Source organism: Lactuca virosa, chromosome 2, assembly GCF_052849685.1.
Source record: "Lactuca virosa cultivar CGN04683 chromosome 2, Lactuca_virosa_CGN04683_v6, whole genome shotgun sequence".
NCBI classification, from domain to species: domain Eukaryota; kingdom Viridiplantae; phylum Streptophyta; class Magnoliopsida; order Asterales; family Asteraceae; genus Lactuca; species Lactuca virosa.
In genome coordinates, this window is record NC_136427.1 from 39,392,520 (window position 1) to 39,409,705 (window position 17,186).

Genomic DNA, 17,186 nt, shown 5'->3' on the forward strand with positions numbered 1-17,186 from the left:
CGACCCCGGTGGAAGATAAAATAGCCAATATTTTTCTCTATCGGCCAAGAAAAAGGGAATGCCCTTAGTTTGATTTGGTCATAGTTTGACCCTTGTGGCTTCATACTAGTGCACATGATATGGAACATCTTCAAGTGCTTGTGTAGGTCTTCATTCTCTAGTCCGCGGTAGGTTTGAAGGTGATGAATTAAGATTGACTTCAATTTCGAGCCTCCTTCCAAAACAGGATAATTGATATCGGTTGGGGTTTGTGTGACATTGGTTTCTATCATTTGTCTCAAAGTTCTCACGGGGGCTTCGTCTCTCATGGATCTTGGAATTTGGTTAATGACGGGTGGATTGAGTGGTATATATGGGTTATCTGGGATTAGATCGTTGGGTGGTGTTTTGAGGAATCTCTTGGCGAGGGTCGGGACTAGATTTGGGTTCTATTTCGGTTTCAGTGTCACTAGAGGAAGCAGTTTCAACCTCCGGATCCACGTTAGGGTTAGAAGTTTGACCTCGTTCTATTATCCTTTCCTTTGCCAAACACCTCGCTTCTTTTTCAATTTCTGTATTGTAGATTAAAGTACCTGTACGATGAGATCTGGGCACAGAGAAACAAAATGATTAAAAATAAACCAATCCCCGATAACGACACCAAAATTTGGTAGTTGTCGAGGCCAACAAAAATAAATACCCTAAATATTGCACACAAAGTAGTGTATAATGGTAAATGGATCGTATCCATGAAGATTGTTCAACTTGTTACTTCTATGAAAATCTTGTTGTACAAACACTTGTAAAACTAAAATAAAATAAAATTGGGGGTTTTAATCTCTTGGGTTGTTTAAAAGAAAACTATAATTATACTAAGACTTGAAAATCACAATTCAACAAAAGCAAAGTTCGATGTAAGGGAGAATTTCGTATACGCCCTTCCTAAACAGCTAAATATCGTATTTGCCCGGCCTAAACTTGAAAAATATCATATATGCCATTCTTAATGTTTTTTAATATCATATATACCCAAATCTATTTTTTTGGTAATTTTTATTGATTTATAATTGTTTTTCTTAATATTAAATCATTATAATTAAAAATCATTTTGAATGGACAAAAATACCCTTCCTTATTGCTTCAACAGATCACGTTTTCATTGTATCACAAAATCACGTTCACGTCGACCTGATACTTTCGATCGCTACTCCATGTTCGCTGCTTCCCTGTTCCCTACTTCGATCAATTGCTCCTTCCCCTATTATCCCATATTGTAACTCAACCAATTCCCATATGGTAGAATCATTGGAAGCACCATAGAGAAGATAAAAACAGAAATTAAAAACAAGCAGTTCCATAAATACAGATTTCTGTAAACTTTAATTTCATGGTTTCTTTCTGTATCACATTTTCTTTCTAGAATATATAAGCTTGCTTGATAATTAGCCGATATGAATGACATAATTGACCTTGGACCAGTTAAATTTGGATCATAACCAATAGTCAATTTGGATTGTAGTTTATCTTTGCTTCTTCAAGACCGTTGAATCCTCTGCAAACAGAATATGATATCCAAAGTGAATACAGATTACAAATCCATTATCATTCCTTACAAGAAAATTAATCTAAATATCATCGAATCATAGTTAAAAGTATAGAGCAAACGACAAGGGTTTATCACTAGAATACACATACCCAATCGAGAGACGTCCCTTAGGATCACCGAAGGAGTAACCCTTGAAATAGAAAAACTTAGTAACTGTGTACGCTAATCCCAGAGCTGAACATATAAGTGGGTGTTTAAATCCTCCCAAAACCATCAAAACAAAGAAGATCGGCATAGATTCCATCGAATTCTGATGCCCTCTCTGTAATCAAACAAACAGAACTCAGACACCTCAAAATCCCACAAAAGAATCGAAGAAAAATGATTTATTTTTCACAAATCAGCAAGCAATCTGTACAAACTTGAATACAGTTGAAGAGTTTGTAATCCTTGGTATCTGCTTCAGTGGCGAAGAGTGCTGGGTATGAAACATTGTACCTTCAACATAAAATTTTGTTAAATTTCAAATTAGGGTAACTAGAATAAAAGGGAAAAAGTGTTTGTTTGGAGTTATTACTTCTTTCTAGCTCTGCCGACTTGAATCTGCACAGATTGATGAAATAGTATGCAATGATCGGAAGCAGCTATTGATCGGAAGCAGCGATGGACGCAATGATCGACAATATTAGGGTCGAACGTGATTTTGTGATATAGGTGAAACGCGATCTGTTGTAGCAATAAGGAAGGGTATTATTTTCCATTCAAAATAATTTTTCATTATAATGATTTAATATTAATAAAAACAATTATAAATCTATAAAAATTACCAAAAAATAGATTTGGGTATATATGATATTAAAAAACATTAAGAAGGGCATATATGATATTTCAAGTTTAAGTCGGGCAAATACGATATTTAACTGTTTAGGAAGGGCGTATACGAAATTCTTCCTTGATGTAAAATGAGTGAGAGAAAGATGGTTGACTTAAGGTTTCATCACTTGAACATTTGGTAAATACATCATTAGAATCCAAGGTGCAATACTTGTCATAAATCTCTGATTTGGCCATAGTAATCCAAGAAGCTTGAGATTATCTAGACTTTTCTAGTTATTAAAATAGCTAGAGAAAATCATAACATATTTCCTTAGTTAAAGTTACAATTTCCATTAAGCATGTAATTAGTGAAAATTAACCAACATTAAGAACCAAAAAGTTACCAAATCCAAGAGGAGTCAAAAACTTTCACTACCATGTTGGAGAAAATGTTTTTGTGATTGTGTGAAGTGAAAACTAACATAAGAACCACTTGTTGCTTATTAATTTGAAGATCCATTACTTAATCAATAAATTAGCCAACTAATCACTACATATACATCTAAACTCATGAACAAAGACATATAAGTAGAAAGAAGAAGTTAGGATGTAAAACACTTTCATAAAGATTTAAGAACAAGTTCATGGAGTTCTTCAATATTCAACTAAACATTCAAGCAATTTCAACAAAGTCAACCAAGATTCGTTTAGCGTAACATGACTAAACTCAAGAAACTAAAACAAAAGTAAAATGTACCAAACATGTAGCAAGATTTTTGAGATAAAAGATGATGTTCTTCAAATGCCCCCAAACCTTCAAAATATTGAGAGAAATGTCTTAAAATCGGATGTGCAAAAGTTGAGAAAAGTGGCACACCAACCTTCCTCATATAGCACAAAAGAAAGATTTCCATATTTGCCCCTGTAGGGCCTTGTGTGGTCTGCGTGTTGGTGCACGGGTGGGACATGATTTGGGCCTTTAATGCCTTAGCCCATTGGTCCAAAACGAATCCTATCAACTTGCAGTCCATCATGATCCAAGATTTCTTCAATTTATCCCAATTCACCTTCTCTAAATCATCCATAGCTCGTGCTCTCACTAGAAATTAATCCGCAAGCCCGAATAATTCTTTAGTTTTCTTTCAAGTTCAAGGCCTAAATATTCTTCAATGATCTGTCTATCAACTAGCCCGCTTTACGCATCATCTCCACTAGTCATGAAGCTCATATTTCTTATTGTCCTCCAAGTCCATATGCTTTCCACAAGTCCCGAACATCTCCGTTCCGCTAGTCTTCTCAAAATATGCAATTATCCTAAAAATAACTAGAAAGTATCCGAAATAGTCATAAAATAACAAAAATGAAAATATGCATGATGATTAACTAAATTGTGAATGAAATATACTAAAATAAACTATAAAAGAAGTAAATAAAATGAAACTATCACAACTTCATAAACTTGCTAAATTCTCGTGATTGACCATTTTATCATTCTGGTCAATAATTGACTAAAAGTCAATTTTCTCTAAATTTCTTGTTCTTACACCCGTTCTCTCAAATTTCAACGAACACATAGTAGGTGTGTGTATGGGTTTAAGTTTCTCATCTTCTTGATCTATGCCTCGAATTAGAAATAGTTTCGTTCTTTTTCTTTTTTATATTAATTATTTCCATGACTTTAACCTTCCATGCTAAAACAGGGAAATACTAAAATCCTACGGTGTGCCTTGCACCTGGGTGTTTTTATAGAAAAGTTAAAAATCAAATAAATGGAGGGACTACACACGTAATAAAACATATATGAAGGATTGTATGAGTTAAGAAAACCAAATTACAAACCAAATGCACAAATCACCATAAACTACATGGGTTATTCTTGCAATTTAATCTTATCTTTAAAAAAAATGGTGGACTGGACCGGCTTTACAGAAATTAATGGATCTTGGATCGTACCTATTGAGGCTTACTGGGTCCAGCTCCAGTCTAGATTCGGGTTCCCGGACTTGATCAGACCAAACTGAACTAGACTGGATTGGACCAATCCAGATTGACTCTTGGACTGGACATATTTTTACAGAAATTGGTGTAAATTGGACCGGACTTGTTAAGGCTTACCATGTCCAGATCCATATCCGATTCTCAGTTCGATCCTGTCCGGAGGTTGAAATGCTCACCCCTACTCTAACTGCTTCTATAATATAATATATTGTTTGTAGAACTTTTTCATTAAAAACTTTGAGTGGAAAAACTTATTATATTTATTATTCAAAATATGAAAGTTTTTTAGTTTGTTTATTTTATGTTGTTTTATAAGTTAACTATTTATAATTAATTGAAAAATAGGAGTCGGAAAACATGAGAACTCATCGTAACTATTCAAACGATCTTGTAAATCTAAATTTAAGTAGTCTTTTTTTTTTTTTTAAATCTTTTGATTAAAAAACATTTTACTTTGTAAAAACTCATTCAATATTTTTTTTTCCATTTTTTAAAAGGAATTTGTTGGTTTGTAAAAATTCTATATATTTTGTTTTACTTGGAATATATTAGGCTACAAGGAGCGGGATTTGATGAAGCTCGGCAAATACGAGTTGCCACAAACTCAGCATGCCAAGTTTAGTAGCTTAACTTGGCAAGTAGATACCGATGAGGCGATGAGAGATAAAAAGACTTCAATTCGATGTTGCAATAATGATATTCCTTCTTGCTACACTTTATATTCCAAACTTAAAGCACGAAATACTATATTACACCTCAAATTTATAAAAGTTGAAATTTGATTTATTCTTTTTGATATTTAATACCCTTTATTAATTCAAATAAACCCCTTTTATTTATACAAGTTAAGTTATTATTATACCCAAAAATATAATTTTATTTTATAAAGTTCATAAAATATAATGAAAATCTCCAGAAAAGTCCTAAAATTTTACCCTAATTTACGAAAAAGTCCCAAACTAAATTTTGTTTACGAAAAAGCATGAATTACCGGTAAAAATGACGATTTGACCCATTTTTTCCGGTTTACCGGTTTCATTACTTACATGTTTCATTAAAGTCCCATTATTTTACCCTAATTTACGAATAAGTCCAAAACTAAATTTTAGTGATGATTTGGCCATTTTCTCTATGTAACATACATTTTACCGGTTTCATTGCTGACCTGGACGCCTAGTCATTAAATGAGATGATGAGATGGATATGTTGAGTTATATAATGCTATGTTTAGCATAAAACTTGATATCCTGATGTATTGTATATTTTTTTGAAACATAAAATGCATCAAACGAAGACTATAATAATTACATAAACTTGCAACAACTGCGTTATTTTTTACGTTTATAAGAAATATCAAACTATCTATCTAATCTTATGTAACCCCAATATATCCATCTCATCAGATATCAACTCATTTTCTGCTATTTTTTCCTGGAAACACACATTTTATTGGTTTCATTGTTGACCTAGATACATAGTCATAAATGAGCCGATGAGATGAATATCAAATTTTACATTAAATGTAGCATTATATAACCCATCGTATCAGCTAATTTAATGACTAGGTGTCTAAGTCAAGAATGAAACCGATAAAATATTTGTTACATGAAGAAAATGGTCAAATTATCACTAAATTTTATTTTGGGACTTATTCACAAATTATGGTAAAATAATGGAACTTTAGTGAAACAGGTAAGTAATAAAACCGGTAAACCGGAAAAATGGGTCAAATCGCCATTTTTACCAGTAATTAATGCTTTTCCGTAAACAAATTTTAGTTTGAGACTTTTTCGTAAATTATGATAAAATTTTAGGACTTTTCTGGAGATTTCCTAAATATAATCAACAATTTTTCTTCTTTTAAAAAAAAACTTTTGAAATAGCTTGTCAAATCCTATATGGCGCCTATGTATTATGTGAGATGGATTGAGAAGCCAAAGTTTCTATAAATTATGTTATTAATGATTAGTTAGTATATTTTATCATTAGTTTGGTAGTTTTATTATATGAAATTATCCAGTACTATAATGTTGTATCTTTAAACGACAAGATGAGATTAGTTGCTTGCATCTATAATAATTTTATGGAATAATATATCGTTGTAGTATACATCAGATTCTACATGTATACATCATCAAATGTATTTAGTTCAGATGGCAAGATGCGAGCATTCATAACAGAACAAAACAAATTAATAGTTGAGAGGTTAAAACTATTATAAATCTTATTTATTATTTAACGACATTATTGATTTGTTTGTTATTTTCTATTATTCTATAACAAATTCATGTAAACATATAAAACATATGATCCTTGATAGAGATAATCAAGGTCCAATAACATTTCAAAATTGGGAAATTTGTGTAAGGTCGGGACGTCGGGTTGAGTCGACGTGAAATACTTTTGTCCACATTTATTTTACTTTTGGTATAAATATTTAGTTTATTAAATATGATTATAAAAAATTATTATTACAATAATAATCTATTTCTTTTTCAAAATACAGTAAGAAGTTAGCTGCATTCAAAATAAATTTTGACGGTTTTCAACCTTTTTGACTATTCTCTATATGGATCAGTTCTCTTTTTTATTTTAAACATTATTTTATTTTTGACATATTAAACATAAACCAAAAGCAAATTAACTCTTTCATATATATAAATAGATCAAAAAATTTAACATCTATATAGCTTATCTCCTTTATATAGTTTCTTTATGTGCCAAGCATATACTTCTTTTTGCTACAAGAATATTCCATTTCATAAGTATAAAATCACATTTAAAATTTAGATATTCAAATCATGAGTTGAAACTTCTAAAAACGTTATTCAATCCCTCTTTAAATTCATATGTCTTCTTATGTGTAAGTTAATCATGACCAGATCTTAACATTTGATACAAAGAGGCTTTGAACGATTAGCAGGATTTGGTAGAGGCTGAAGATGTCAAGAGAGAGAGGAGGTGTTGAGATCGATTGACCATTCAGAAGGTAATCAAATGCGAAGGTATGACGTCACAAGTATTTGAGATTAAAACTTATGAAACTGCATGGCTGAAAATTAAGCTTTGAAGATTGTTGGATGATATAGAAAGTTAAAGAAAGAAGAAAAAGATTGAATAGACCCTTGTTTTAAGGATTTATGATTAAACATGTTTATATCTTTCGATTTATTTCTCCTCTGGAAATCAATAAACATGATGGTGTGTTGGATGAAGCTGATGCAAGAAAGACCTCCATGTAAACACTCTTTCTTTCTTTTGAAGGCGTATATTGAGTATTTTATGTAATAAGTTAGAAAGTAGAATAGTGAAAATTTTGCAATATTCAGTATTTTATAAAACATGTATGTAAATAGTAGTATGTTTCATGATAATAACAATAATTTTTTACTAAATTAATTTGAATATTATGATATATGAACACCTACAAATTAACATAAAATCTTTCAATTATTTGAATACTCTTATTTCTTTATTTTTAATAATAAAATAATATTATATTACAAAACTAAAAAACAGAAAAATATAGATATTATTAAATAGCATCTATTGTCATTGTCACTCTCAATATGTATAATATCCGTTTTAAACATTTTTAATTTCTTTTATTATCTTTTAGCTTTTGATTTCATTCACAATTGTATTGAAAATCATAATATTGAATTTTAATGAATGAATAGATTCAACATGTTATTAATATAGATTTTTGACATGAGATATATATTTGGGACTTAAGTGTAGGAAATTTTGGTAAAATAAGTTAAACAACTTTGTAAGGAAATTGTGGTAATTTGAATCCCTTAATGGTATTCTATATGTGGCTTTTATAAGTTCTTTAACTTAGATGGTGTGTGAAAGCATAACAACCACTTGAAGTGAATAAATACCAAGAGTATATGTCTTGACACCTTATTTGTAAATGATTTTGGTATAAACCCATGCTATAAGTATATTTGTTTGTTGTGTGACATTTATAGTATGTTTGTTGGATTTTTATTTTTTTCATAAATGAAGGTTTGTTTAAAACTTGTTTGACCATCCCATTTGTTTATATTATGTTTAGGATGGTTGACTCGATTCCGGGCACTTAGAATGGTTAATACCTTGGTTTTGGAAGGAGTGTTAAGCACAAATGCATAGGGATGGAATTTCAACTCCATTCTATGGGAGATATATTGATGGTCACATGTTTTTCTTAAAATTGTTTTAGGATTTGCTTCTTATTTAGTGACCTTTGTGGTATCTCTTGACTCTACTAGTTAAGTCAACGGCAATAAGATTAGGTAAGAAGCATTTTATGGGGAGTATCCACGGTAGCAAAGCTATGTATATCAAAGGTGGGCTTAGCCCACCTATGTTTTTTTTAATAACAAATTATATAGAAATATAAAGAGTAAATTATACGAATGGTCCATATGGTTTGAAATAATTTGCATGCTTGGTCCCTAACTTATTTTTTAAACTCGGAAGGTCCCGACTGTTTGTTTTTGTTACACGCTTGGTCCTTACTGTTTGTTTTTGTTACGCGTTTGGTCCCTGTCTTATCTAAAAGATTATTATTTAAATAGGAAAAAATGGTGGGGTAGGTAAGGTAAGGTGAGAGGGATAGGGTGGGGTTGATGATGTATTTATTTAAATAAATTAAAAAATCAATGACAAAGTAGTATTTTTAGGTAACATAGGGACCAAACGCATAACAAAAACAAACAGTATGGACCTTCCGAGTTAAAAAAATAAGTTAGGGACTAAACACACAAATTATCCTAAACCATAGGGACCATTCGTGTAATTTACTCAAATATAAAATTGTGAACTACCTTAAATGATGTAAATGAATCATCTTATGCTTTTGTCAAAAAATATATATATAAATCAAGATTTTTAAAGCTCGTCTTTGATTTATTTATTTTTTTTAATTTCTATTAGGTTCATTTAAATAGTGAACTGAACCATATGGTTTTACGTTTTAAACTCGTCACTGAGTATCCATAGACCATCTACTACATCCTAGTTTAAGAGAAAGTAGAAAACTTAAAGTTAGGAATTAGATGCATATGCATTACATTTAAGTAACTAATATTAATAAAAATAGACAAATGGTATGATAGTTATTTTTTATCGGGGATCAAAACCACAATAAAATCCATATTTAAAGACTAAATCGTTAAAGAAAAAAGTTATGACTAAAACTACATAATTTGGTTAACTTCAGGAACCAATATACTTCTGTAATTTATTTACTATATGTATAATGAGTTACTATTGGCCAAATGAATAAATTAAAGAAAGATGCCTAATCTGACCTGGTGAACAAACTCAAAGATGCCATCTTTTGTTTAATATATACTTAAAACACATGTTCTTTGAAATCAAGAGATAAACATTGCTTTAAATACTTGCAGTCTCTCAAGTCTCAAACATTCATTTGTTCAAACAATTTCACAAGTGAGAATTAAGAGAGGGATTTTTAAGTGTAAGGAGCTGAAGAAGGAAGAAATAACACAAGAAGTTGTAATTTAGGTAAGCTTTCGATGCTATCTGGGTTTCTATATTCTCATAAAACTCTAAGATCTATTGATAAACAGTTGCAACATATAAAATACATGTAAACAAAGAAAATGTAAAATAAGGTGTCTTAATCACTGTGTAAACCAGTTGCAAACATACAACCTCTATATATAGGGTCTTGATTTCATTTAAATCACTACTGATTTAACTATTAAAACTTTATTTCTGTTTTATTAACCAATTGTAAATAAATATACCTAGCATAACATGGTGGTAGGTTAATCATAAACAACAGTCACTTTCCACATCTTTTGTAAAAGCTATAATTGCTTTGAAGGACAATGAGTGAATGAGGGACGATTTTTTTTTTTTTTTTTTTTTTTGGTAAAGTAACAAAACGTCAAAAGCTATTTTTATTCTAAATAAAAAAACATTTTTTAGTGATTATATTTCTTACTATTATTGATAAAGATATTTTTGTTTTGTTGTTTTTTCCCTAAAACCTCTAATTCCAAAAGCTTTTATTCTAACTAAAAAATTTATTTACAAAAGTCACGTTTAATTAGTTTTTTGGAAGCATATATCTTTAAATCTTATATTTTTAAAACAATTATTTTTTCTGCACACTTCTACACAAATAAAAAAAAATACAGTTTTCAGTTGAAAGCTATAGCTCAAATCATGAAGATGGAGTCATGGAACTATCAAAATACACAAAATGCAGATTTATTATCTTTTCCTTTCTCATTTTTTTATCCTTAATTCACTAAGTAGACATTAAAATAAAAACTTTAAAACTCATATTCTACAAGCAATTCCTTTTTTTTTTTATTTAAACTTTTTTTTTTAACTCTTAAAATCTTATAAAAAATTCCTTGTTAAACATACTTTTAAAGTTTTATTTATGATGTTTTTCTAAGTTTAAAAATATAAATTATTTTATCCCAACATTTTATATTTATTCTACATCATTTATTTTCTACGTTATACTTTAAAAACTCAATCATTTTTCTATAACCTAAATCCAAACAACTTCCAATTCTTGCAAAAATCCATAAAAAAATTGCAAGAAAATGTAAAATAATTGGGACAATGGTCCAAAAGGGTATCAGGGATCTCACATGGCGACGATGCATGTGATGTGAATCATCGAGATCGGGCTCACCTACCATTAACAATTTTACGATCGATCTTCACTTCACTTCTGCCCATAAATACCCACAATACCCACGAAGCAAAATCACACAAAGATCATCAATCCCTTCGCATTTTCCATAGACAGATCCAATTTCTATGCAGCAGAAAGGAAGATCGTGCAACAGTAGATCACGATCATTCTCAAGAGCTCGCCTCGCAATCGAAGGCTCATAGTCCTTGAACCGAAGCTCCGATTTTCTTGCAACCTTCTCTTTCTTTGTTCTAATTTGTACTTTTCTTTTTCGTCTATTTCTTAATCCTCATTTCCCGAAAACCTTAAAATCTCTTCAATGGCTGCTGTTGTTAATGGTGATTGCTCGTTCTGATCCGTTGTTACACAATTTTATTCCTTTAGTGACGTTTCTCGAATTGGATTTGTTAATTGAATGGATAATATGCAGGAGAAGAACGTGAGGTTCAGAAGAATTACTGGGTGGAACACTCTGTCGACCTCACTGTTGAGGCTATGATGCTTGATTCCATGGCATCTGATCTTGACAAAGAAGAACGCCCTGAGGTAAAATTACAGTCCATGCATTTGATTTCTTCTGTTGGTTATTAATTGGTTCGTTAGATCCTTCCATTGTTTACCTTTTTGGGGGTTTTATAATTGTTATGGATTCTGATCTGGCTTTCTATGATTGGCTATCTTATATATATACAATCTCAAAGAATATTGGATTACTCGTTGATCATCTTTTTTCTTTATAATTCTTGATGTTTTTTTTTTATTGTTATTAATTTATTCTTCTGTGATTTGACCCCTTCCTTTAGCTCTGTTACTCATCGATATCATCAATAGTAGTGGATCAATTTCTATTGGATTGTAGTTATGATCATAAACTGATAGCTGATAGTGACAGTTTTTTGTTTATATTTGTGTTCTATTATTCAATGTTTCTCTTCACAAATGAGTTTTTTTTGAAGGAAATCTTTTCCTGTTTGAAAGTTATTGATTAGTTTTCCTTTTCTATTGATTAGTTTTTGAAAATTGTGTCTCATGTTTACTCTTTTCTTAGGTTCTTTCACTACTCCCACCTTATGAAGGGAAAACTGTTCTTGAATTAGGAGCTGGAATTGGTCGTTTTACTGGTGAATTAGTAAAAAAAGCTGGAAAAGTCATAGCCCTTGATTTCATTGAAAGTGTGGTGAAAAAGGTATGCAAAAAACTTCACTCTATAAGGCTTCATTTGTTTCACTGAAAGTTATATTTTTTTTATGTTTATTGTTTTAAATGATTAATCTTGCAGAATGAGAGCATCAATGGGCACCATAAAAATGTTGAATTTATGTGTGCTGATGTCACTTCCCCAGACCTAAACTTTGCAGATGAATCAATCGATTTGATTTTCTCAAACTGGCTATTGATGTATCTTTCAGACAAAGAGGTGAACTTTGAGTTTATTTATACCTCTTTCATAAGCAAATTTAGTATTTAAGCAAATCTTGATTTGATTCACAAGCCAAAAGATCAAAATCCCATTAAAAAACTGGAAATGATGTTACAGGTTGAATACATTGCTGAAAGACTATTGAAATGGGTGAAAGTTGGAGGACATATTTTCTTTAGAGAATCATGCTTTCACCAATCTGGAGATCATAAGAGAAAGAGCAACCCTACACACTATCGTGAGCCTAGATTTTACACCAAGGTACAATTATATTGATCACAAATTATGTAATAAGTAATCTAAAGTACCCTTTAGAAAAAAAAAAGTGAGGTTAAAATCAAGTTCTTGAAATTGTTTTAGGTGTTTAAGGAATGTCATGTGACAAATGAATCTGGTAACTCATATGAACTCTCTCTTGTTGGATCCAAATGCATTGGAGCTTATGTACGCAACAAGAAGAATCAAAATCAGGTACTTTATTAATTATTTACTACATTTTTTTTCACTTTTTCTCTTCGGTTTACTAAATTATTCAATAATTTGGTTTCGATTTCAGATTTGCTGGATTTGGCAGAAGGTGAATGCGGAAGAAGATAAGGGCTTTCAACGATTTTTAGACAATGTTCAATACAAAAGCAGCGGAATTCTGCGATACGAACGTATCTTTGGACAAGGGTTTGTGAGCACAGGAGGAATCGGTAATTACCAAATTGACCTTTTTCCTTTTCCTTTTCCTTTTCCATTTCCTTTTCCTTTTCCTTTTCATTCGAAATTTGAAGTTTTATCTAATGTTTGAAGATACGACAAAGGAATTTGTTGCGATGTTGGATTTGAAACCTGGGCAGAAAGTTCTAGATGTCGGATGTGGAATTGGGGGAGGCGATTTCTACATGGCTGAAACTTTTGATGTCGATGTTGTTGGGATCGATCTTTCTGTAAATATGATTTCGTTTGCTCTTGAAAGATCAATTGGGCTTCAATGTTCAGTTGAATTTGAAGTTGCTGATTGTACTAAGAAATCGTATCCAGATAATTCCTTTGATGTCATCTATAGTCGCGACACTATTCTCCATATTCAAGTAATCCCTTTTTTCTTTTTTCTTTTTCTTTTTCTTTTTTACTCCCATTAAGTTAAATAAAAAAAATTTATTTATTTATTTATATTATAGGATAAACCTGCATTGTTTCGGACATTCTACAAGTGGTTGAAGCCAGGTGGCAAAGTTCTGATAAGTGATTACTGTAGAAAATCTGGAAAACCATCTCAGGATTTTGCAGAATATATTAAGCAAAGAGGATATGATCTTCATGATGTTGAAACATATGGACAGGTGAATATATTAACACATTCAAAAATATATTTAATATTTGATATATTACATTTATAAGTTTATTGATTATTGATTATTTACTTTTGTTTTCTTTAGATGCTTAAAGATGCAGGCTTTGGAGAGGTGATAGCTGAGGATCGAACAGAACAGGTTCTTTTGCATAATCTCACTTACATTTTTATAAATTATTAAATATGATTACAAAAGTTTACTAATATTTTTTTGTTGCTAAGTTTATAATTGTTACATTATGTTCAGTTTAGAGAAGTACTTAAAAGGGAACTGGAAAGAGTTGAGAAGGAAAAAGAAGAATTTATTCAAGATTTCTCTGAAGTAAGTCGTTTTTAGTTTTTATATTTTCTTAAAATTGTCCATTAAGTAAATTACTAATGAGGACAATATTGGGAAACCCTAATTTGCTCAATGTGTTTTATGTTGATATTTGTAGGAAGACTACAATGATATTGTTGGTGGATGGAAGTCAAAGCTTGTGAGAACTGGTCAAGGGGAGCAGAAATGGGGGTTGTTTGTTGCAAAAAAGAAGTGATTGATTGGATTATGGATTTATAATATTTCTAGTGTTTTATTAAGTTCTGAATGGGTTTCTGAATAAAAAGATTGGTGTCCCAAGGTTGGTTATTGTAAGTTAAGTACTTTGTGTTGGAGAAATATTTTTGTTGGGTTGTTGATGTTTGATGCATTATGTGTGGTTTTTTTTTAAGGTTATTGGAAAGAACTAAACATGTTTCTTGCATTTGGTTTTTAGTTTTATGGTTGTTAGTTAGTCTTCCTAAAGATAATGCAATGATTTTTACACTATAATGTTTTAATTGATACCAATAAAATGAAAGTGTTTTTGCAAACATGACAACATGTAGAATACGAATAAAATAATTATATGTTAACCGTGTTGGTGATTTTAATATCATATTAGGTGATTGGAATTTACATGAATGCAGACTTTAAGCTTTGCTTAGGACAAGTCGGGGATTGTGTATGTGTATACTTGCCTAAAGATACATAATTTGAACATACATTCCTTTATGTCTTATAATTTGAACGTATATATCCAAAAAAAAGTTGAGATTCATACAACTATGCCGGATTATGACAGTTCAATATGTGCATGTGCAAAAGATCATTTTTCTCCCAAAATACTATATTTCTCAAAGTGAAATGATCTAGATAATAACAAAATAGTTTATCACACATTTTCTTGTAAAAAAATTTGATATTAGATGCCATGCTATACATGTAACACATTTTTAACCATTTGCACAATGTAATTCACTAATTAACGATTTATGCAACACATATTAACTTATTATCAATTTATTCTTTGTAAAGAAAACTATTCATGGATTTAAAACATTACATAGATTGAATTTATGAAATAATGATTAATAATTAATAAAGAAATTTATATAATTTCATACCAAGATCTACAGGACCATATCATGATATGAGTAATGGGACATTAAAAATTTTGAAAGAGCTTGGTGAGTTAGGCGAGTCAATGAGTAAAAATACCATAAAACAGCACTGTAGCCACAATAGCGGGCTAAAACACGACTTTGCCCTTTTTCTCCAGATTTTTTTTTCCTCGTATCTGATTATGATTTGCTGATCATAATACTGCTTCCATGATAATACTATGTGATATTAACAAGTTAGCATTGCATTAGGCTTAAAGATAAAATTAAGTTTAAGGAAGTAGACTAACCAGAAAGGTGGATCCAAGATTGATGTATTATAGCACTTCGATACTCCAAATATATTTCGGAACTTTTATTGCAAATATTTTTTAAGGGGGGAGATTACAAGAGAGAAAGATAGAATGGCTCAAAAGTCTGCCTTAAACATTAGAAGGAGTCTCCTTAAATAGACTAGGAGAACTCAAAAACGAACAAAACATAAATTATTACATTGACCATTGGCAGACAACTTTTTAAAAAAGTAGAAATGACTTTTTGTTTGGATCCTCCGTCTTTAATAATTTCTGACCAATATTGTCCTTTGTCTTCAATAATTTCTGAGAAATTTTATCTTCTTTTATTTTGGATCACACATTTGGCATCTTGAGTCTATTGTGATGATGTCCTCTTGTTTTTGAAAAGATTCTTTCTTTGAGTGATTGACTCCTCGATCATGTCAATCATGCAATCAATGGGAAGTTCTCCATTTGGAATTTCCTCATCCTCTGCCTGGGATTCCCCTGCTAAGCATTGTGATTGGCTTTGGTTTTCAATTGACATGTTATCTGAAATTTCATCACTTGAACCTTCATCTTTTACATTATCATGTTCTGCAAGGCGTTTAAGGTTTTCCTTCATCTCAGAACAATATAATATGAATGATTTGATCATGTCTTCTTTAGTTAGATTAACCTTTTGAGGGGTTGAGGGGGTTATATCCGAGAAATTTTTCTGATCTTGGTATTTTTTGGTTTGTTGTTTGATATGATCAATTGTCTCCTGGGCATTAAGAACTTTTGTTTCTGGATCTTTATGAAGCATTTTAGGCCAGAATTTTGTAAAATATAATCTTTGTAGAGAGGGAAATTTAGTGGGAGTATAATCCACATGTGGGGACCATTTCCATATCCAAGGAATAGAAAATTCCATGAAAAAATGCATAGAAGATATTGCTTCTAGTCCTTCTGATTTCAAAGGAATGGATTGTTTCAGGTATCTTTGAGAGACTGGTAGCCATTCACCATATAATTTTCTGAATGGTCTTCCGGGAGAATATCTATACTTGGACCATATGAGATCCACCAATTAGTAAACCAATTTGGTATATCTTTGTTTTGGTTATAAACCTTTTCACATACTTTAAAGAACCAAGTATGCTTTCTTTGAGGGTTCTCATATAAGAAAACTTTATGAAAACTTTCAATATAATCCCAATATGTAAATTTCATTGGTATTTTTGAAGGAGGAATTATAAATTCTTTCTCCTTGAGAGTACTCAGACCCCATTCCTCAGCAGATATAATCTTTTTGATAATAGCTTTGCTGAAATTATAAACGCTGGTATTAGCTCCGGATGTAAAATGAGAAAATTCAACCGATCAGGTTATTTTTAAAATATTCTCATAATATAATCTTTGTTTATAAGAATACCCTGCGTATGTTGCTGTATCTAAATATATGGTCATTAAAAACCATGGATCTTCATTATTTTCAAAATAAAGCATGATATCTTTATTTTCTAAAATTATGATATTATCTTTTTGAGATGACTCTTTATATTCAAAATTATCATTGATGGTTTTACCATCTGTAATCATTTGAGCGAAGCTAGGAATATTTTCCTTTTTTGTTTCCAGAAATGCTTTAAATTCCTCATATAATGGGCTTCCAGGAATTGGAAGGGGCTGATTGTTTGCTTGCGATGAAGTTCAAGCTCTATAAGAAC

At 30.8% G+C, this 17,186-nt stretch overlaps 1 protein-coding gene and 1 pseudogene across 3 annotated transcripts; one reads left to right on the top strand and one right to left on the bottom strand.

The window, feature by feature from the left end:
• Window positions 1-1,457: 1,457 nt before the first annotated feature.
• LOC145157379 (uncharacterized) lies at window positions 1,458-3,426 on the bottom strand (annotated as a pseudogene). The gene is made up of 6 exons (XR_013737185.1): window positions 3,223-3,426; window positions 3,099-3,155; window positions 2,103-2,169; window positions 1,948-2,023; window positions 1,675-1,847; window positions 1,458-1,531 (listed from the first exon to the last, which is right to left on the bottom strand). The product of XR_013737185.1 is annotated as an uncharacterized LOC145157379 (transcript).
• Window positions 3,427-7,159: 3,733 nt separating this feature from the next.
• LOC145159047 (phosphoethanolamine N-methyltransferase 2) lies at window positions 7,160-14,520 on the top strand. Of its 2 annotated transcripts, XM_079077947.1 has the most exons (13): window positions 7,160-7,344; window positions 9,742-9,859; window positions 11,446-11,561; window positions 12,064-12,201; window positions 12,295-12,432; window positions 12,553-12,696; window positions 12,796-12,906; window positions 12,992-13,133; window positions 13,234-13,514; window positions 13,605-13,766; window positions 13,863-13,916; window positions 14,025-14,099; window positions 14,215-14,520. In XM_079077947.1, the coding sequence occupies exons 3-13, from the start codon at window positions 11,511-11,513 to the stop codon at window positions 14,311-14,313; spliced, it is 1,395 nt and encodes a 464-aa protein (XP_078934073.1). In that variant the 5' UTR covers window positions 7,160-7,344; window positions 9,742-9,859; window positions 11,446-11,510; the 3' UTR covers window positions 14,314-14,520. The 2 variants fall into 2 exon arrangements, with proteins under 2 accessions (XP_078934073.1, XP_078934072.1); XM_079077946.1 differs by lacking the exons at window positions 7,160-7,344; window positions 9,742-9,859 and adding an exon at window positions 10,904-11,353.
• The last annotated feature ends 2,666 nt before the right edge of the window (window positions 14,521-17,186 follow it).